The 23360-nt window shown below is 39.8% G+C and overlaps 1 protein-coding gene across 1 annotated transcript in view; it reads left to right on the top strand.

Moving 5' to 3' along the window:
* The window catches only part of LOC143863281 (pyruvate kinase 1, cytosolic-like), a 39654-nt gene that overhangs the window by 3889 nt on the left and 12405 nt on the right, over positions 1 to 23360 (top strand). The window contains exons 5-9 of the mRNA XM_077373968.1: positions 8980 to 9057; positions 9161 to 9292; positions 11660 to 11740; positions 15455 to 15526; positions 17896 to 17985. Of these exons, the coding sequence (XP_077230083.1) occupies positions 8980 to 9057; positions 9161 to 9292; positions 11660 to 11740; positions 15455 to 15526; positions 17896 to 17985 (453 nt within the window). The remainder of the gene's footprint in view (positions 1 to 8979; positions 9058 to 9160; positions 9293 to 11659; positions 11741 to 15454; positions 15527 to 17895; positions 17986 to 23360) is intronic.

Raw genomic sequence — 23360 nt, 5'->3', positions numbered from 1 at the left:
CAAATCGAGAAGGCAAAGGGACAATGTAATAATACGTGATTAATACACTCCTCTGGCTCCTTGCAAAGAATACATCGACTTGTCAATGAGAAGTATCGCCGCTTAAGTCTATTGCATGTATTTATCTGCCTATCTGCCACTGACCAGGCAAAGGCTGCTGCAACCCTCAGTGGCGCCGCAGACCGCCAAATGCGTGAGAACTTGGGCGACGCCCCACCTCCACCAACCAACTTGCGGAAGAACGAGCGAACGGAAAATGAACATGATAAGTTAGGGGACCATACTCTTTGATCCGAACTGAAAGGGGAAACATAAATCACTTGCTGGAGTGAAAGAAGGCGTGAAAGAAGGAGTGCACAACTGATGATTTCGTGATCTTTTAAATGCTTCCTCAACTTGATAATCCAATTGGGCCTCCCATCCCTAATTGTTTCCAAAATAATCACACACTCTGCCTCTCTGTCCAAGGCCAATAGATAAGATACGGGAAAGAATTGCATAGACTATCTTCCCCTAACCATAGGTCATGCCAAAACTGGATTCCCCCACCCCCTCTCCTCCCTCCAACTTGTAGTCTAACCAATGACTCAAAAAGAGGACGAGCTGCACAAATCGACTTCCAAGCACCCGACCCTTTACCGGAAGGAGGGTCCTTGCATTCTCAATTGCCCCATCCAGCCGCATATTTTGAGTTAACAATTCCACGCCAAAGAGGCTTCTTCTACTTTTTTTTTTTGAATGGTAGAACTGAATAATTTTCATTTCTATTCTGTTTATTCTATTTGCCCTGCTTATTCATATCAATTTGAATAATTTTCAGTTTTTGTTTTGTTGTAAAATCTGCTTTCTAGTAGTCTATGTTATTTCTTGATATTATGTAGGTTACAGGGATTGATTTGTCTTGAAATTTTGCATTTGCATTTATGTACTGAAATTGTTAGACTTTGGGGTTGCTTAGTGAGTTAGCATTTTGTGGTTGCGGAAGAATGCCACTTTATGTAATTGGATATTGTGTAGGTTACAATGATTGATTTGATTTGTCTTGACATTTTGCATTTGCATTTAGTAGCACTTCCTGGTTCAGTGTTCTTTCCCTGTGTCATCTTATGTGCTGAAATTGGCAAACTTTGGGGTTGCTTAGTGTGTTAGCATTTTGGGGTTGAGGAAGACTGCCACTTTAGATAATCGGATCCAGCATTTGCTGACTTCTTAGACATGCTTAGAAAATGGAATTGTCATTAGCTCATAATTCAATTGCAAGAAGAAGGAACTTCATATGTCTGGGATGATTTTTATGGTTGGAATGCTACAGTACCACCTGTTACCCTATTTTATGATTTTATCGCACTGGTTGTTTTTCTCTCCGGAATTAGTTATATGATTAGAATGTGTCTGATTTCGATGGTTATAAAGTGAAACACAATCAGTAGCTTAGTTGATGATGCCTGGTCTCTTTCCCTGGTCTGAAGTTGGTTAGTTGATCATGCCAGCCTTATGGATTGCTGTGAAGCTGATAAGAAATAATTGCATCTTTGTCCAATTTGTAACCTAGGTTCCTTATGAAAGTCTCTCGCTGGAGTAATATGTAGTGTGTTGTACTCCTCATTTTATTGGTAAAAAAGGCAAAGCTTCATCAACGATTCCCAAGGCATTGTTATTAGTTTCCCACCAGCAATATTTAAAGTGTCAAACTCATTTAAATACTCATCTAAATTAGCGAAGTATTTAGTGATGTGACGTGCCTCCATAAGATTTGGGAAACCAATTACGAGCAGGAATTGTTTCTTAACATGTTGCATTTAATATGGTTCTCACCTTGGTGTCTCCTCTTGCTTCAGTTATTAGCTTCTGCTATAAGCCTATAACTGATTACTTTTGTATCTTTTTAGCTGTTCTTTTCTGAATCCTGAATGTTATACCTTTTTCTTTGATAAAAAAGTGTAACATTTCTAAGTTTGTATATTGTTTCATATGTATTTTTATAGATGTTCCTGTTTCCAGAAACTTTATAATATTGTTTCATAAGTATTTTTATAGATGATCCGGTTTCCAGACTCTTTATGAGAATCATTGCTCCTTTGCTCCTGCATTGAATTTCTCCCATGTCGATGCTCCTGCTGAAAATCTTTAATAATCTCTATTGAAATAGTATGTGTGTGTATTAAATAGACTGAAGTAATTGAGATAGGACATTAATGATGTTCAATACCCAAGTAAGTTCTCTTAAGGGGAGAAGATGCCTTCTTTCAACTATCACATTGAGAGTTTTGTTTTATGGCAGCATTCTAAGAGGTATCAAAGTCAAAAGGTCAAGGCCATTTCTCAGTGCTTGGTTGTATCAGAGGCAAAATTTCATGGCCATTTTTCAGTGCTTGGTTGACCTTTAGAATGCTTGTAATCGGTAAACCAAGAAGGTCACCCATGCTAGTAATCCGTAGTTCAGACTTCAAGCATGAATGCTTCTTCAAGGCAGGTGATCCGGAATTATCCCTGCCACACCACTGAATACAACAAGCCTGTGGTAAGGGGCCTCAAGAGTCCATAATCCCATTTTGGGCATTCTAGCCAGTATCCATTGCCAAGTCCTGAGACAGCATAGGTAAATTGCTGGTTTTCTTAGTATTATATGCAACCTAAAGCCAAGTTGAAGGAACCAAGCTCAAGACCTTTGCCTCAGTATCATATGCAACCTAAAAACAGATCCTCCTTAACCATTTTTTTTGTTAGGACGGACTTTTTTTGAAACGGAAAAAGAAAAATAAGCAAAGAAATCAGTAAATTACGCTGGGAGCAGAGATTGCGCCACATACAACGAATCTCTATGGACATTCCCTTTGGCACGGGCATCCATGCCTGCAAAAAATGCACTGGTATCTGAAGATCCTCAGTATGTTTGGACATTGGATAAGCCTATAAAATCATTGTTTGCTTGTTTCCCACTGTTCGCTGTTAGTGTATCCGCCCTTTAATATATTACAAAGAGCAATCAACGTGGTGTCTACTACTTCTAAGGAATTTTCACCTTCCTACTATTATGTGTTCATCAATGGTATATTATATCCTTCAGTTCAAACTCAGAAGCTATGGTTATGCCATGGACGTGGAACATAGTTTCATATACGGTTTAAAATTTCGACCGAAATGTGTTGTTGGAAATTTCGGTTACTTCACAAATCTCTCAGAGGAAGACCTTAGCCTTACCAGTTTTTGGTTTGAAATTCTGGCTGAGGCTGTGTGCGAAATGGCACCGCTATCATGCATGGCAAACTTGAAGGTGTCGAAGATCCTCAGAAGACAGGGTTAATTCACAGATCTGGGATTAGGCCATTGGAATAAGGGATTGGCAAAATGGCCAGAAGTGACCGTCGCTGGGACCTTTATTGGGTGTCAAACAACCAATTACTTAAAAGCTTAAACTGTTAGAGTTGGTGTTGTTTATTTATACTTTAGCATTCTCACTCACGTGTGACCCCACTTTTTTTTTGGGGGGGTTGGCCGTACACGTAGATTTTTATTATCAAGGAGTTGTTGGGTTAGAACCCAGGACCTACCGTGAGGCAGCTCTAATGCCCGCTTGTTGGGACCCGTGTAGAACTCAACCTTAAAAGCTAGCCGTTAAGGGGAGTGTGCCCAAGTCCTTATAAGCCCTTCCACATCCATTCACTTTTCCGATGTGGGATCTTTGCTTTCGCATGGAACCTCCGACAACCTCTCTCCACGGGGGAGCAACGCGGGATCTGAGAGATCTTCCCTGAGGGATTTTCTCCATCCTCGAGGGTACACCATAGTTATCACACCCTGGTTCTGATACCATGTGAAACAACCAATTACTCCAAAAGCTTAAACAATTAGGGTTGATGCTATTTGATCATTTATACTTCAACATTGGGAATCAACACAATGAAGGGGGCTTCCTTTTGAAAAAGCCTGTAAGAGATCCAACTTCATTAGTCCCACAAGTCCTTGAAAATGCCCATGGGTGTGTTTTTCTCTTTTGGAAGAGAAAAGACAGCCGCCTGGATTACATATAGAGAGAAAGCATCAAAGAGGAGTTTGGGAAGGTGACACTGGGATGGGATCCGAAGGAGAGATGCCCCCCTTACTAATATGGGTGAGGAAAGTGATTGAAAGTAATTGTTCACAATTCATTTAAAAAAGGATGATGTGGTTGCTGGGTTACACACTTAGAAACAAGATTCTTCCTCATGGGTGCCGCTCCCGCGCTAGAACCGCGATTCGACGCTTTTAGGAAGGAAATCACACCCAGGACGTTCCTGAAGAGACAGAAACCACTCCCATGACGCTCCCAACCTGCTCCTATTACTCCATCAATCCTACTGTCACCAACTTTCTTGCATCAAACTCCTCAAACTCTTCAAAGTACTTAATTGGAGCAAGCATAAAGGAGTCTTCAGAAGCCACAAGGAAAGGGAAGACAAAAATGAAGATGGTTAGAAATTACTACTCTTTGATGTACTTAAATTTTGAAAGATATATATCTGAAGATGGGTAGAAATTACTATTTGTTTGATGTACTTGAATTTTGAAAAATATATAAAAAATATATTACATAAACTTCCCCATGTCTTTCCCGACCTTTGACTCTTCTGGAACCCCACGTTTCCCCGCCCCCGCTCTCGCTCTTGCTCCCGCACCTGCCATGTGCTTCTAAGGTTACACAACTGGAATCAACAAATTGAAATATCCGGTTGCTAGATTTGTGGAGGGATGTCACTGTCTCCTGGACCTAGGGTTGCAACTCGGGTCGGGCGGGTCGGGTTTTGAAGAACCCTACCCTTCCCGAGAAACTATCTCGGGTCGGGTCGGGGTCGGGTCGGGTCGGGGTCGGGTCGGGTTGGGTTTCTTTTGAAAAAACCCATGATTCATAAACCCGGCCCTACCCAAGCTAGTTTCTCGGGTTGGGTCGGGCCGGGTCGGGTTTTTTCACATCGTCGCATTATTTTAACTTGATTTAAAGAATGCACTAGGATAAAAAAATAGCGATGCACCTTTAGTGCTGAACAAAGAGATTAAAGTAAATGCTACAATGGTTCTTCATTGGAACAAGCAATTTATTTGCAAAAGAGCTCCAAGAATCTATTTGCAAAAGCCTTATCAGAAGGTCATTTCATTACAGTCAATATAAATGAGCACCATACTAAGATGCATAATACCGTGGTCTTATCTACTCAGAGAACTAGCATCTATGGAAAAAAACTATCATGTATTAAATCAAAATCGCACATTTTTGGTACTCGTTGTATAGTTTTTATTTAGTTTTCTTACATGTGTGTCTACCACGTATCATTATATACTCTGGGCTGCCTAGGTATGTCCAGGGATACACAGACAATTGAATGGGCCAATGCGGATATCCTTACTCTTCCCACTCTGACCAAATATTTAACTAACTTTAGAGACTAACCCATAGTTTAAGTTTCATCCTGCAAAATGAATACTGGGATGAAGGCTAATATCCTAGCTCTTCCCATTTATTACACATGAACTGTAAATAAAGAAATCCCATCATATTAAGCAGAGGATAAATCTAGCAAATAGAGTAAACATAGTCATAAGTAAAAATAAGACCATCCATGTCAAATGACTGAGGCCACATCAAGTCTAAATAGATGTCATGACCATTTCATATGATTTACCTCCATTGATATTATCTTCACCATTGTGTATCATAGCAGGCAATAAAGTGTCTCGTAGTAGGCAATAAAGTAGGGTTGCAACTCGGGTCGGGCGGGTCGGGTTTTGTAGAACCCTACCCTACCCGAGAAACTATCTCGGGTCGGGTCTGGTCGGGTTTCTTTTAGAAAAACCCATGATCTCTAAACCCGTCCCATGTGTTTTTCGGGTCGGGCTGATGCGGGTCGGGTAAAACCCGATCCAAGTTGCAACCCTACCTGGACCCTCTGGGATTGTCACTGTCTTGTCAGAAAGAGGGAGGCTAAGTTGAGGGGACCTGTGACTGTCGAATGTAAGGACAACACCAAAGTCAGTTTTGGCAGCTCCACGTGGCACTAAAGGAAAGGCGGGTAGAAAGGATGTTGTGGATTCTTTTAATTTAAAATCGGCTAAGGAGTTGAAGGCCCTAAAATTAAAAAATAGGTTCCTTAGGGCAGGTGGGAGCTCAGATGTCAAGGGTACACGTGCGGGTAAATGCAAACTCAGAAGAGGTCTTGGCCAGAACGCTCGTCTCATCGCTACCCGTGGCAGCTTATCTTAACATGAAGATTAAGTGTTTGTATTGAAAGAAGGAAGTTAGAAAGAAAAATCTTCACTTTGGAAACCACCATTACCTACGAATTTCGCAAAACTCCCCTAGTCCAAGTATGAATGGAAAAGATGATACAAGTAGTGTAATTAAAGGGGAAATTACCTTGGTGGATGGAGACCTTGAGATCCTAAAAAACCTCAAATATAATGAAAAGCTTGCGAGGAAGGAATCGCCTACCCCTGGTGAGGTGTTATTTCTCCTCTTAAGAAGCAATGGTTGAAAGAACGGGCAATAGTAAGTCAAAGCTTGGGATTGTCTCCTTCCCAGGTCACCCTGAATAGTGAGGAAGAGCTTCATACTCCCCTTCAAAATTTGCCCACTTTTAACAAGATTTTAGAAAAGGAAAGGCAAACTCGAAGGCGTTTATGGGAAGCGGAGAAACAACTGGCAATTGCAAGTCTGGAAACTAAGCGCGTGACCCTGGGTGCTGACCAGGGTCTGGGGCCAGGTATCCCCGAGGCGGAAGATGGTCAGCAATTTGAGCAGTCTAATGAATCCAATAGACGTGACAAAGGTAAGGGTGCTTTGGTATCGTCTACTCTTCAAGAACCTGGGCACCCCGAATTGGTAGGTTTTAATGATTTCTTAGCAATTGGCGATGTGTTTGGGCCTACCAGGAGAATCTAGGAAAGTCTTGAGAAATGTTCCTTGCAATGCAAGCCAGAGTTGTAGATGATAAAATAGAAAGAGTTAAGGAGGTTGAAACAGAGGCCGGATTATGCGATTAAAGGACCTACCTTGAGAGGGTGCTAAGATGTTCTGTTTTAGGGAGTGTGTATTGTTTTCCAAAGATTTCATTTAAGGAGAAGTTGCTAGTTGTGGAGTGGTATACTCGACTTCTGGTGGCAGACTTCAGACAAGATTTAATTATTTAGAGGCAGGCTGGGAAGGAAGCGGTTGCAGGAAATTAGAAAGTCAGTACTGAGATGGTGGAAATTGTGATGAGGGCTTCAGTCCCATAGGCTGGAGGTAGGGCACTTGTTAGAAGGAATGCTCGTAGAGGTTAGTCCCTGTGTAGGTAAGTCAAGATTCTAGTTGCGTTGCAATAAGTTGTAGGTCGGCTTTAGCTTGAGAGACCATGGTCTTTCGCTACTGGAAGCACTCTGGCCTAGGAGTCTTTCTTATCGCTATTAGTTAAGAAAATTGAGGTTTGGAAAAGAGTATGGGACGAACGTCTTTGGAAATGCAATGGATAGTGTCAAGAAGGCATGATAGTGTAGGGAGGAAAGGGATAATTTTGGTTTTTACGTCCTATTTGTATGGTATATTCGGTACAGGTATGCCCGTGCCAATATATACTTTAATCTCTTGTAATGCAGGCTGGGACCTCTGGTCCCGAATGCTTTTTGAGTATTAATGAAATGTCATTTTTCAAAAAAAGAAAGAAAGAAAGATTTGTGGAGGGATGCAGTTCGGCCTTTGATTAGTAAGGGGTGTTGCGAGCTCCTGCAGTCAACCAGGTGACGAGGGATTGATGCTTCATAAAGCTTCCTCCTGCTTGTGGATGGATCTTTTTTGATGCAAATATGTGTGAGTGGAGAAATCTAAGTGTGATGAGTGGAGAAATCTAAGTGTGATGGTCCTTATGCATATTCAAGGTTTCCATTTATGATTTTGTTTTATATTGTATGGATTCACCTAATTGTGGCATTTGAATTCTTATGTTGGAATTGGAAGTGTTTTACACAAATTTTCTCGTTTATCAGACATGATTAGGGCTGAAGTAATGCCTTCATTTGCCACTACCTTTTGGGACTTTTGGATTCAAGGTGAGACTCAATAAGTAACCTCCAATGGATGGAAAGACAAAAGCTGTGATTGAACCTCATTCGGTAGTTTTGAGATGCTTGAGCTCATGTGCCAGGCTTCAACCATTTTGATATCTCAAATGTGCAGTGGGTTATGGAAATCTTTTCACTATTTGGGGCTGTGAAATAGAATTATTATACTGTCTTTTGATTTATGAGATTTCCTTCTTTGCATTTAAGTATTTAACTAGTTGCAATGCTTCTTCTTCTTTTTTTTTTTTTTTTTGAAAATTGAAATTTCATTAATTTCATTAGGATTAGCCAGGGACAAGTTGTCCCACGACTTATGTTACATGAAGTGCTTTCCGAAGACCTATTACAGGATACTTGTAAAGGGAGGGGGGTGTTAAACAATGATACAATTAGTGTAGATTCCCGCAGAACCCCCTCCTTAGCCAAAGAGTCTGCCGCCTCATTTGTAGATCCCCTTCGATGCTCTATCTTCGGCTTCAATAGAGTTATAAGGTCTAAGATTTGCTTGATGCCCAGCTTACTACATTGGCTGAATCGCCTTCCACTATCAGCTGACTGAGAACATGCTCATGGGCCCATCGAAGGCCAAAGAGGGGAGCTTTAACTTCAGCCTCGTTTGCGTCACATTCCCCTGCCGGTTCGGAGTAAGACATGATTATTGTTCCTTTATCATCCCTAATTGCAATACTTCTTGCTTCCGCATATTGTTCCCTTCTTTCTTTTCTTTTTCTTTGTGATGTTTTTCCTCCATTACTAAATTTTATTGCAAAATAGTTTAGAGCCATGTCTGAGTTTTCTTTCTTAATTTTTGTGAAATGGGTGCAGTATTGTTTACTAATTGGATATGCACTTGATTATGTTTTCCCATTACCACTCCGAATGTAACCCAGCAATTGAACTTATGCTTTGCAGGCGGTGAAGAAAGGAGACACAATTTTTATTGGTCAATATCTGTTCACTGGAAGTGAAACTACTTCTGTTTGGCTGGAGGTAAGATCACACTTATCTTACAACATTAGTTTTTTTTTGGATTTTTTACAATATTAGTTTTTTATGCCATATGCTTTTTATGGATTGATGGTTCACAATGCAGGTAGCTGAGATGGAAGGGGATGACGTGATCTGTGTGATAAAGAACACTGCTACTCTTTCAGGATCTTTGTTCACATTGCATGCATCTCAAGTTCGAATTGATTTGCCCACGCTTACTGATGCTGACAAAAATGTAAGTGGCCGATTGTTTGAAAGTTAAAACTCACTTTTCCAATCTTAATTCCATGACGTTCATCTATGTTGTTACTATTTTTTCCTTTGTACTTCTTCAATTTCTGGAGACTTGTTATTGTGAAGTTCTTACCAAACAAAAAATGCATGGGGTGTTTTAGCTTATAGATCAATATTTTATTTATATGAATTCTCTGTTTGGTACTATAAAATCTTAGAAGTAGGTGACTGATGTGTGGAACCCATTAACTTGAACCTGACTGTGTGGTGTGTTTTCTTTTGCCTATGTAATGCATTCTCTTTTACGGCATATGATGCCGGAATATCGCTAATGTTATTGGCGACACAGTGAATCAGTTTTCTGTAGATCATCTTACTCCGTGATATAGTGGTTACCCTCTCATTTTGGACTATTCCTTATTTTGTTGGCGTTCTCATTTGTGCAGGACATAGTTAAGCATGATAATAGCTTGAGAATGCCATACGTCATTGCATTTTATCTTAGGGTGTTTCAATAATTTTTATTGACCTCCACCGGAATTGCTGTTGTATTTTCACTATATTTACTCCAAAGGCTGAATTTTTTTTGTAGCTATGGTAAGCCATTAATTGATTTCTTGTGGAAGCAAAAAGGACAGAATATTGAAACAATGAAAGGAATGCTTGCTATTGGATTAATCTACTTATTAAACTGCATTAATATACTTGCAATTGGAACAAAGGAGTGCCTCTTGGGTAAAATTTCTTGCTGAAAGCAAAATTACATAGGCGTGCATTATCAGAAAAGTCAGCATTTGGAACAAAGGCTGGCCTCTAGGGTGAAATTTCTTGTTGAAAGCAAAAATCTTAGAACATTGCAAAATCATATTCTTTCTGATAAAGTGAAGCATTATTTATGCGACTATGGTTCATACTGAATATAGTAGTTTGGAACTTCAAAATAAGCAGCAGTCATACAATGCACTCTTAATTAAAGCAGGGCCCACACTTCAAGGTAAAATAATTTGTCTGTGAAATAATCGAGAAAAGTTTTGTCAATATAACTTTGTAGCATCCATTCCATAGGCCATGGGTGTGACTTCAACTCTTGTGAAGTGCTTCCTAACACGGTATACCCAGTATACATTGGTGTTTCACTGCCTATCATTTCATTGGTTGATCCTTGTCAGCATTTGTGAAGTTTGTCTAATAGGTCTAGGAATCAAGAATTGTGACAGCATCATCCGGTGCTTTGACTGATGTTCGTGTGCTGGAGTTTTACCTGAACACTGTGTGGCATGTGTCATTGTAATGCTCAATGTGCGATTTCATGCCATAATGTTGTAGGGCAGAGACCTTCAGATCTCCATACTAATATTTGTATACCATACAAATATTAGTCTATATACCAACTTGTATTCTGATTGATATGTATTTTGATGCCCAATTTGCGTAACAAAATTCATGCTTTACATTGTTTTCCCCCAAAACAGCTGCATTTCCATCATTGTTCAATTTAATGTTACCGGGGTCGCCATCCTGCCCTCCGACCCGCAATCTCGGGTCGTACAATCACAAACATTGTTCGTTCGTGACCAGGATGATAAAAAAATGGCGACCCGTTGGAGAGAAAGAGAGAGATGCACGTATACTGAGATAGAGAGAGGGAGAGACTTATAAATTTTATATATTTTGGGTTGGATTGGAACTAGAACTTTCTTTTTGGAAAATACGTATGACATGAGTTTTTTTTATTAAATGTATGTAGTATGGATTATGGAAAGATATTTTTGTCTCTCTCTCTCTCTCTATATATATATATATATATACACACACACACACACACACACACACACAGAAAAATAAATCAAATAAATCCAACCTTTTCTCTTCAGCTATATAGATATAGATATATATAAAGGGAGAGTGTGTGTACCGGAGCGACCCGAGTTAGAGCTCCGAAGCGACCCGACCCCAAATAGTGAACCAACTTAGACTACCCTCATCGTACCGTTTTTTGGGCTACTAATCGTACCCCGTACCCGTACCTGTTCCCGTACCACGTACCGGCGAACCACGTTCCAGGTAACATTGGTTCAATTGGCCCATCAAGTAAGAAAATGGTTTAGATTCAATTTCTAGTTTACATTTCTTACATGAGATTCAATGTTTGCATAAGGAAATTGTTAGAGAATTGTTTTATTTTGAATGCTCCTTGGTTATCTTAAATCACCCGAGGCACTTTTTGAAATATGGACTAGAGTTTAAAGGCACTTGGATCTAGTTTGCTGAAAGGATTGTTTTCTCTTAATATTATATTTTTTGTCTACTCCTCAAATTGCTTATTGGATGCTTCTCATTGCCTTTTATGTTCCATTTATCATTTCAGGTTATTAGTACATGGGGTGTTCGTAACAATATTGACTTCCTCTCATTATCGTATACCCGACACGCAGAAGATGTTCGCCATGTAAGGAGCTGTTTGTCATGGTTGCTGTTGCCATTTTCAATCCCTTATGCATTATATATTTGAAGTGGGCAGGATATATATGAGAAAGTGTTGAGCACACCATTTTTTTGGTGCGCTTAAATATTCCTCCACACACACACACACACACACACACACACACACACACACACACATATATATATATATATATATACACACACACACACACACACACACATACATACACACACACATACACACATACATATATGTATATGTGTGTATATATAAATGGTTCCTACACACTTGTGTAGATAAGTTATCTACACACTAGCTTAAAATACAATGGGGACCCACATTGTTTGGGTGATCCAAGCCATTCATTTTAAAGGCCCTCACACAGATAGGGTGTCCACAAAAAATCAGATCCATAGGATCATCCCAACCCGACGATTTGTGGAGGTAAAATGGACGTCTTTAAACCTTCACAAATTAGTCCATTTTTTGCCTCCACAGTTCGAATGGTTAGGATGATCCTATGGATCTGATTTTTTGTGGACACCCTATCTATGTGAGGGCCTTAAAAATGGATGGCTTGGATCACCCAAACAATGTGGGCCCCCACTGTATTTTAAGCTAGTGTGTAGAGAACTCTCTACACATGTGTAGGAACCGTTTTCTCATATATATATATATATATATATATATATATATATATATATATAAAATGGATGGCTTGGATCACCCAAACAATGTGGGCCCCCACTGTATTTTAAGCTAGTGTGTAGAGAACTCTACACATGTGTAGGAACCGTTTTCTCATATATATATATATATATATATATATATATATATATCCATTTTTAAGGCCCTCACATAGATAGGGTGTCCGCAAAAAATCAGATCCATAGGATCATCCCAACCCTACGATTTGTGGAGGTAAAATGGATGTCTTTAAACCTTCACAAATTAGTCCAATTTTTGCCTCCACCGTTCGAATGGTTAGGATGATCCTATGGATCTGATTTTTTGTGGACACCCTATCTATGTGAGGGCCTTAAAAATGAATGGTTTGGATCGCCCAAATAATGTGGCCCCCAATGTATTTTAAGCTAGTGTGTAGATAACTTATCTACACATATGTGTAGGAACCGTTTTCTATATATATATATATATATATATATATATATATATATGTGTGTGTGTGTGTGTGTGTGTGTGTGTGTGTGTGAGAAAAGTGTAGCTACTCGTACGGGTAGCTAACCTAGCTACTCCGTCGGCTTAAGATACAGTGGGCCGACATTGTTTAGGTGATCCAAACCATTCATTTGATAGGCCCTCACATTGATAGGGTGTGCCCCAAAAATCAGCTCCATTGGATCATCCCAACCCTTCAAACTGTGGAGGTAAAAATGGACAGATTTGTGAAGGTTTTTACACGTCCATTTTTGCCTCACAAATCGTAGGGTTGGGATGATCCTATGGAGCTGATTTTTTGGGCTCACCCTATTTATGTGAGGGCCCATCAAATGAATGGTTTGCATCACCGAAACAATGTGGGCCCCACTGTATTTTAAGCCGACGGAGTAGCTAAGTTAGCTACCCGTACGTGTAGCTACACTTCTCTCTCTCTCTCTCTCTCTATATATATATATATATATATATATATATATATATATATATATATATATATATATATATATATATATATATATGAGAAAACGGTTCCTACACATGTGTAGAGAGTTCTCTACACACTAGCTTAAAATACAGTGTGGGCCCACATTGTTTGGGTGATCCAAGCCATCCATTTTAAAGGCCCTCACATAGATAGGGTGTCTACAAAAAATCAGATCCATAGGATCATCCCAACCCTACGATTTGTGGAAGTAAAATGGATGTCTTTAAACCTTCACAAATTAGTCCATTTTTTGCCTCCACAGTTTGAATGGTTAGGATGATCCTATGGATCTGATTTTTTGTGGACACCCTATGTATGTGAGGGCCTTAAAAATGAATGGTTTGGATCACCCAAATAATGTGGCCCCCACTGTATTTTAAGCTAGTGTGTAGATAACTTATCTACACATATGTGTAGGAACCGTTCTCTCTCTCTCTCTCTATATATATATATATATATGTGTGTGTGTGTGTGTGTGTGTGTGTGTGTGGAAAAATGTTTATGTGCTCGAGTGCCAAAAACAGTGTGGGCCCGCATTTTTAAAGTGATCCAAAGCATTCATTTGAAAGGCCCTTACATAGATAGGGTGTGTACCAAAAATCAGCTCCTATGGATCATCCTTACCCACCCATTTGTGGAGGTAAAAAATGGACAAATACTGTTTTTCCACAAATCTGTCCATTTTAACCTCCACAAATGGATGGGTTAGGAATTAGGTTGATCCATAGGAGCTGATTTTTGGTACACCACCCAATCTATGTAAGTGCCTTTCAAATGAATGCTTTGGATCACTTAAAACTTGCGGGCCCACACTGTTTTTGGCGCTCGAGCACATATAAGCTTATATGCACTTGAGAGCACCCTATGTATGTTAGGGCCCATCAAATGAATGGTTTGCATCACCCAAACAACGTGGACCCACCCTATTTCTGGTTCACACACACAATATATATATATATATATATATATATATATATATATATATATATATATATATATATATATATATATATATATATATATATGAGGAAAGTGTCTCTAGTCTCTCCCCTAGATAAGCTTATCTACTCCCCCCTTTAAAAAAACACAGTGGGCCCACGCTGTTTGGATGATCCAAAGCATTCATTTGATAGGTCCTAACATAGATAGGGTGTGCCCAAAAAATCAGCACCAAAGGGTCATCCTAGAACTTCATTTTGTTGGGCACACCGTGTCCAAAATGGACGCATATAAACGTGGACGTTTATATGTGTCCATTCTGGGTACCACAAGGCACCACAAAACGAAGTTCTAGGATGACCCTTTGGTGCTGATTTTTTGGGCACACCCTATTTATGTTAGGACCTATCAAATGAATGCTTTGGATCATCCAAACAGCGTGGGCCCACTGTGTTTTTTTAAAGGGAGGAGTAGATAAGCTTATCTAGGGGAGAGACTAGAGACACTTTCCTCTCTCTCTCTCTCTCTCTATATATATATATATATATATATATATATATATATATATAGCAGAAGAGAAAAGGAAAGAATTATTTGAATTTCTCCCAAAATTCTATGAGAATTACACATCACTTTTTTTGACTTTTTTTTAACAAAGGCACCCATTCAACTCACATATTTTCAATCCTAACCCCTCCTTTATGCTTTTTAACAAAGGCACCCATTGAAGCCCCATAATTTCAATCCTACCCCTCTCCTTTATACTTTTTTAATTATGGAAACATCTATAGATTGGAGGGCTAGGATCAGCCTATGGAAATGATTTTACGGGCACAACCTATTGATGTTGTGTTCCATCACATGGACGGTTTGGATCAACCTATGATGTGGTCCGTACAGTTCTTTGTCGGCCCGTGCATCGCACGAGTTTTTTTAACTAGTATATATATATATATATATATATATATATATATATATATATTCTAAAATAGCTTCTGTACTTTATAACCACTCTGGTTGCTTGAGCTTAACTTCCCTGTTTATGATCTATTTAGTTAATTACTAACGGTCTATTGCTGACTTGTTTCCTCTTTCATCATATTGCTGTATTGCAGGCTCGTGATTTTCTTTCTAAGTTGGGTGACCTTAGCCAAACACAGATTTTTGCAAAGATTGAAAACAAAGAGGTGAGCTGCATAGGTTCTTGTTTGAAAATTTTTCCAATTTAATTTGGTGAAGCTGCTTAAATCTAACTTTATGTATCAAGACCAGTGTTAGCAAATTTTTTTTTGAAAGGTGACATAATTCATTAATACTCAGAAAGCATTCGGGACCAGAAGTCCTAGCCTGCATTACAAGAGATTAACGTATATTGGCACGGGCATACCAGAGACCAATGCAAAGTAAACTGTCCAAATATGACATGAAAACATAAACTACCCCCTTCCTTTCTTTACTGACATGCCTTCTTTACCTTATCCAATGCATTTCCAAAAACTTTTCATCTGAGGCTATTGGGCCTTTGAGCGGGATTTTTGAAAATCGAATTTGCCGGCGGATTGCAGTGTAGAAATTGGTGTGACGTGGCAGGTCACGATCTTGACTTGGGGCTCCCACAATTCCTGGATTCGATTCAATAGAGGCTATTAGGTAATGTAAGGGGTAATGGGTTTTCTTTTGGGCCAAGGAGAATGCTCCTGGGCAATTCATACTATGTAAATCTTTTGGGACTACTAGCCCCCATTGTAATTTTGCTGGTATGAATATATTTGTCAATTAAAAAAAAAAAAACTTTTCATCTGAACCACTACACAAAATTCTGATTAACCTAAACCAATTACCTCTGAGGGATCCTTGTACCTTTCAGTCAAAAATCACTCCCACCAGGACATCTAAGCTGCACCCTTCTCCAGTTCGTCCAAGATATGCTGGATTTGGAAATCCGGCATTTCTAAGAGAAGCTCCTCCGGAACCCGCTCTAGACGGCTTGGCGTTTTTCTTTCAGCAATCCTCTCCTCCACTTGCCGGAAACCGACGATTTTGTTAGCTTCCCAATTAAGCCTCCTCCAATCCCTTTCTTCAGCCAAAAGGAATTTAAAGAAAGGATGCGCAAAAAGAGGCAATTGGGTTACCCTTATTTCACTTGACCCAGTAAGACGCGTTTAGGTAAACAGGCAATCTTGAGCTTCAAGTCTAAAAATGTCCCACTGCTTCCGAAGCAAATCATCGGCTATCTCTTTGGGCAAAGGGTCCATAATCGCGGCCTTTTCTTCATCAAAAGACATCGCTTAAATCCTTCTGAGAATGTCTTCAAGAACCATTACCTCTGAAGATAAACGCCTCCTTCTCCCATCCGAGGAGGTGGAATTACTACAAGAATCTCCTAAATCCTCCATATTCAAAGGACTTTGATTAAAACCAGAACTAAGATCAACCAGGAACCCAAGGAATCGCCCAGAGGAGAAAACAACTGAAGACTAGGGGTTCCTTCAGGAGATGCCGATAAGCAATATAGAGGCGCAAATGCGACCAAACATCTAAACGCTACTTGAGGAAATTTAAGAGTCTACTATTTTTCCTTTTTGACTCTACTAAAGATGCTTTCAAAAGTTTCTCAACAATACGTGCGAGGAGGTTATTGCCTGATCTTACCACCATAGCATTAAAATTTAGGCCATGATTAAGGAAGGTGTTCCTTGCTTTTGGAGAGAAAGCACCTTTATTTCTATCCTTATTGGGTAAGTCCGACCAAACAACTTTCCGTCTAGGGACTGCAGAGTCAAATGGCTTACTCTTCTCTAGCCCCACCAGGGGCACAGAAGACTGACCAACACTCCTAGCAGCAGGTCCCTTGTCGCCTTTTTCGAGCTCTTTTTTAGCGCCAACCTTGGATTTGAATTTTGAATTAGTCCGGGACCAATGGCACATCATCAATCGTCGGAGAGCCCCATATCGACGGCATAATGCCCAAACCATCACATCCCAAGGAACTAGGATTTTCAGAGAAATGGCCGCTAATTTTATTATTAACTTTTCCTTGGATCTCAATCCCAATGGAGTAAACATTATCCATAATTCTAATTTTAACACGAAGCATGGAAATGCCACTTGGGGGCTAGAATCTTGGCCGAAACGAAGCTCATACAATGCTGGTGGTTGCCTTCCATTTTGGTTTCCAATACTTTACCAAAAAGATTCCCTATAGTTTCCACCGTTGAAGCAACCCATGCGTGCAGAGGGATACTAGTGTTAACAGTTTTCTTGCTACATATGTTTTAAATTTCGGTTTCAGTTTCGGCAATTTCGGGCCAAATTTTGGAAAATTAGTAAAATTGTGAAAAAAAATCTTTTTTCTGAAATTTCCGAAAATTGAGAAATTACTGAAATTTCGGGTTTTGGAAATTTCGTTTTTGGTCCCAGCCAAAATCTGAAATTTCGGCTGAAATTTAAAACCTTGGTTTTGGTTTAAAAATTATCCTATTTAATTTGGTGAAGCCGAGCAAATCGAACTTTAATTTTCAAGACCAGTGTTAGCAGTTTCTTACCATACTTGCAGGGTTTGCAACATTTTGATGAGATCCTACAAGAGGCGGATGGCATAATTCTTTCTCGTGGAAATCTGGGGATAGATCTCCCACCTGAAAAGGTCAGTACCACATTCAGCATAGTTCAAGATCCTTAAGATTGGCATATATTTAACATTTTATTTTCTTCATGGGTTGTCCATATTTTTCTATGCATTTGGGGTAACTGGTTAGTGGAAGTGTCATTTCATTTTATGCTCTGCCATTTTGGTTTCACATTTTAGTAAAGTTTGCATTATCACTGACATTATAGATATCTTTATTGATATGTATTTTCTTTTTAGTATATGCTTCTTTGGTGGTCAGGCAGTCGGCACCTTCGTTTAATTGTATAAATCTTGCTATTCTTGTGCATCAACAAGAAGACCAAACAGCATATTCGTGTATATTTCGAGTTTGAGAAATCATGGAATCATTTTGTCACAATGATTTCTTAGTTTCATCTCCTAACTTATTTATTTTGAATCATTAAATATCTGTATATTTTTGTGGCCCCAGTGGTAATAGGGCTTGAGTCTGTCCATGTAACAGTATCTGCCTTTCATATACATTTATCTTATATACTACCAACTCAGGGATCAATTTTAGTACTTTTTTATTGGTTTTGTTACCATTACCAATTATAATAGTCATTCTAGCAGTTCTAGTACCATTTCCATCCCAATATGTGAAGCACCTTTTGCGGCACTAAGTATATATCAATCAACAAAGTCACAATAGATACTGAAATTTTCGTACACACAATTTTGCATATGCACAAACTTGATGTGCACGTACACATGCATTAATGCATACATGCACGTGCACTCACGGATGTGTCTTCATGTGTGTAATTTGCATAATTTGAAATTGAGGCTAGAAATCTTACAAATACCCAGTGGACTTGTTTTGCCCTTCATTGGTTTCCAAATGGTAAAATTGAACTTGTTGCTATAATCTTGTAGATATTTATTTTAGCTTTTCAATAATTCCAAGATTGTCTCTGCAATTTTGTGACAGAAATGCCCTTTTGCTCGGTGAACTTTTCTCATGCCGATTGGCTGAATAATCAACATGACAATTATATCCCATTGAAATATTCACTTGGGACATTTTCAAAAAGAAATATTCACTTAGGACCTGATTGGGTGCAATAAACTTTTATTGTGAAGGCTAGTGGTTTGGTTTCTAGTTTATTGCATGAGCTGTAAGAGTCAGTGGACCTGCACAAGAGTATGTGAGAACATGGTTCGTGGACATTGAACCATTTTTTTCGTGCAGATGTCTTGTATTCTTTGTGTTTTCTTGGCCATTTAGGAAAAAATAGGTTTTCCTAAATTTAATTTTCGGTTTTTCGCTAAAGGTATTTCGGTAATTTTCTTGATGTAGTGGCATTGGTATACATGCCACATGTTAGGGTTACTGGTTGCTAGGTTTTCTTTGTGTTTTCTTGGCCAAGAAGAGACGTTTGTAACCCTGAACCGAAATAGTGAAAGCTCCTCCCATGGACGAACCACGTAAACCTTGTGTTCTTTCTTGTGTGATTGTGTTTCTTTGCATACTTTCTTCATGTTTTGCTGCATATCGTGTTTGATCCTTATTGAGAAGGTATTTCTTGGTTTTTTCTACACATTTGATACTATCACCATTCACTTTAAAAGAAAGGAATCCTCAGGATGAAAACCAGTCCCATCTCAGTTTGAAAACCTTTTACAGCTGCAGGTGCACTCTACCCATCCAGAGCTTTAACAGGTGTTTACGCCTCGTGGCTGGAAAAAAGGGCTATAACACCCAACAACCCCCCTCCCCTCTCACCAAACCCACCCCGCAACATACACCCCAACCATATTTCCGGAAACAAATGAAGATGTAGTAGAAACTCATCGCATCACATGGGGTGCGTTTTTTTATGTGGATTACTCAAAGGGATCAAGAATTCATCGCATCACATGCCCACATAGGGTGCCTTTTTTTTATGTGGATTACTCAAAGGGATCAAGAATTCATAGAGTAATTACACCACTTGTGAATGAAAGCACTTCTCTTCGAGCTACACCCGCTCGGGTGAGTATATGTTTCCTTCTAAACCTACCACCAAATCGGAGCCTAAACCCTATATTAACCTTTCTTTTACCTTCTAAACCTTAACCTAGGATTTGGACAGCAGTATTAAACCAAAATTCCAGATCTGCAAAATTACCAAAATACCCCTACAACCCAAAATTGGACCATTTTGAGCTTTTTACTTCTGCTGGACATTTTTTTTGTTTTTCTTCATTGGATATTATTATTTCCATGCTTCTGTGACATCTATTTCATTGGTACTTACATTAGCTTTTAGTTCTTTTAATTGGTTGCATGCGTAGGCCTAGTTTCAGACTAATCTTTCTATTATCAATTCATCTTACGAATCTTTATCGCTTTGATTGATTTGTATAAGGATTAGTTCATGCTTAATTAAGATCTTTACAATTTTTTATACTATTTAAGTCTCCTTATTGCTGCTGCCCATAGATTAATTAGGTGTTAATTCGACCCTAGGTTAGTTGTTAAGTGCTCTTTTAATTTTCTGCGTAAGCCCTAAATTGTCCTAAAGTCTTAATCCCAATAGGACTGTAGGATTTTCCCGATTCTAGGTATTGTCCTGCGTCACACTCGCTCTTGAATCTCCTCAAATATATCGGCATATCTTCATGGAAGAGGATTGCTGCCATCCATCCATCTAATTGCATTGAGCGAGTCTCCCTCACCAATCAACCTCCTTAGGACCCTCTCCTCTGAGATTCTAATTCCTTGCAAGATGACTCTTAGTTCAACTTCATTGGAGTCCGCAATCCCTATTGGCCCAAAGAAAGCCCATCTTGTCAAACCTTGATCATCCTTGAAAACTCCTCCAACCTCGGCTGGTCCTGGGTTGCCCAAACTTGAGTCATCAAAGTTGAACTTCAAGAGACCTTGATTAGGAGGAGCCCATTGGGGAGAGGCAGTCTCCCTCATATCCCCATTAGCACATATCTCTCGCCGGCACCTCCATAAGTTGGTGCTAAAAGTAAACCTGAAACGAAAGAGAATCTTTACCCTAGCAATAGTAAGAAGAATGACTTTCATAAACAAGTCATATGAGCTTTTGACCGAGCCTCCGAAGATTGCCATTTCTTTCCTTCCAAATTACCCATAACGTGGCCATCAACACCACTTGCCACAAAACTCTCCCGCTACTCCTCGAAGGATCGAAGTCCAACAATCAAGTGGATTAATCAACCGAGCCGGAAAGACGCACTGAATGCCAAATCTCCCAAGAATGCGGCACCGGATCTCTCTAGCCACCCCGCAATAAAGAAAAATACGATCCATAGTCTCTCCTGCCTGAATGTACATAGCAGTGATCTATAATTGATGACTCGCACCTCCGAAGGAAATCCACCGACTGGATCTTTTTTTGAACTGTTTTCCACCCAAACGTGTAGACCCTAGGTGGAGTTGGAATGCTGCACACTCTGGCCAATTGAGAGAAATATAGGTTAGGGACTAGATGATGTTAAAAGGATTTGACAGTGAAAACTGAAAACCCTAGGTGAACTCCAGATTCAAACGCTCTTTTTTTCCTGACTTCTTAATGTTAGGGGATCCCAGAAAATTCAGCAAGAAGGCTATACTATCAATCTTCCAGACAAAGAAATTCCCCCTAAACTCAATCTTCCATAACACCCGGCTCTCCTCCCACTGGAAGCAATCATTCTTATTTGAAGCCACCACAAAAAGGATTGGCGAACGCCATAGAAAAAACTATACCTTCACACTATTTGTCATGCAAGCACTTTATTCGATCTCCAGTATGGACTTTGAAGTTTGAACTTTATCCCCTCGTCAAATTTGTGTCTGATCTTCAATATATCCCTCCGAAGGGTCACCCTACTCTTCACGAACCTATCATCGGAAATCCACCAACTAGGAGAAACCCCATACTTGTTTTCAATAACCTCTATCCACAATAAGTTCTTTCTTCCCCAAATATCCATAGCCATTTCTCATGAAGAGCATCATTCATGCTTCTCAATCGAGGGAAGCCTAAGCCTTCCATCTTAATTGGTTTGCAAACCTCCCAATTGACAAGATGGATCTTCCTTTTTCATCATTGCCGCCCCATAAGAAGTCCCTCTGAATTTGTTCAATACGGTGGATCACACTAATTGGGCATCTAAAGATTGATATGAAGTAGATCAGAATATTAGCAAGAATCGCCTTAACTAGAGTGAGTCTTCCTCCCAACAATACCATACCCCGCGTCCAAGCGGAAAGCCTTTTCTCCACCCTCACTACAAAAGGAGCACACCCTTGCTTCTTGGGTCTGCCTTCTCTCGGCAGAGGGCCAAGATAAGGGGTCGAAAACTGATCAATGGAGCACCCAAGGAGACCTGCCAGGATCTCTGTCACGCCCCGACCCCACTGTGTAGATATTGTTCGGTTCAGGGTCTTCTACCCTCGCCGGTTTTGTTTTCCAGCAGCACTAACCGTGCCCGACCCACTTCGCGGGGCCCGACCCTTGGAGATGCTGAAAACGCGTCTACATAGGGAGAGGAGAAATCCACATATATAGCCCAGTAACTTTTCCTCCCTTTCCGATGTGGGATCTTTCAATCCGGACTATATCTACACAGTGGGGTCGGGGCGTGACATAATGGTATCAGAGCGGGACCTCCCATCCAGTGCGGTGTGCCAGCGAGGACGCTAGGCCCTAAGGGGGGGTGGATTGAAAGATCCCACATCGGAAAGGGAGGAAAAGTTACTGAAGTTAATGGGTTGTATATGTGGATTTCTCCTCTCCCTATGTAGACGCATTTTCAGCATCTCCAAGGGGCGGACCCCGCGGAGTGGGTCGGGCACGGTTAGTGCTGCTGGAAAACAAAACCGGGGAGGGTAGATGACCCAGAACCAGACAATATCTACACAGTGGGTTTGGGGCGTGACGATCTCTGTCTGGTCAGAATTGTGGATGACAAACAGTCTAGACGTTTGAAAGTTGGACCTATGCCTATTAACTACTTCATAACATTGAATGTTTGATTTTAAATTCTACATATACTTCCCCGGAAACGAGGGTATCATCAGCAAACCGAAGATGGGATATTTCCGTTCCTTGATCCCAATTTTAAAACCTTCATAAATATTTAATACACACTATATTTCACATGTAATTCATATAATACACCACATTTCACATGTAATCATATAAATATAGTTATCAATAATGCACTTACGATTTTGGTTTTGATATGCGTTTCAATGGGGATATAAATAGGAACATTTCTTTTGTTTTGTGTTGGTTTCGGTGGAAATTTAAATTCATGCCCTTGGCAATTTGGATAATTTGGAAGGACAAAAATGATTGCATTTTTAATAATAGATGTAACTCACTTGGCAAAGTAATTAAATGGATAATCGTCAAAGTTTCTGAGGA

Source organism: Tasmannia lanceolata, unplaced genomic scaffold (assembly GCF_043159265.1).
Source record: "Tasmannia lanceolata isolate RefF3 unplaced genomic scaffold, GAP_Taslan_0.1 ptg000044l, whole genome shotgun sequence".
Classification (NCBI taxonomy): Eukaryota; Viridiplantae; Streptophyta; class Magnoliopsida; order Canellales; family Winteraceae; genus Tasmannia; species Tasmannia lanceolata.
The sequence above is the reverse complement of the archived record's forward strand: the minus strand, read 5'-3'. Positions and strand labels throughout refer to the sequence as shown.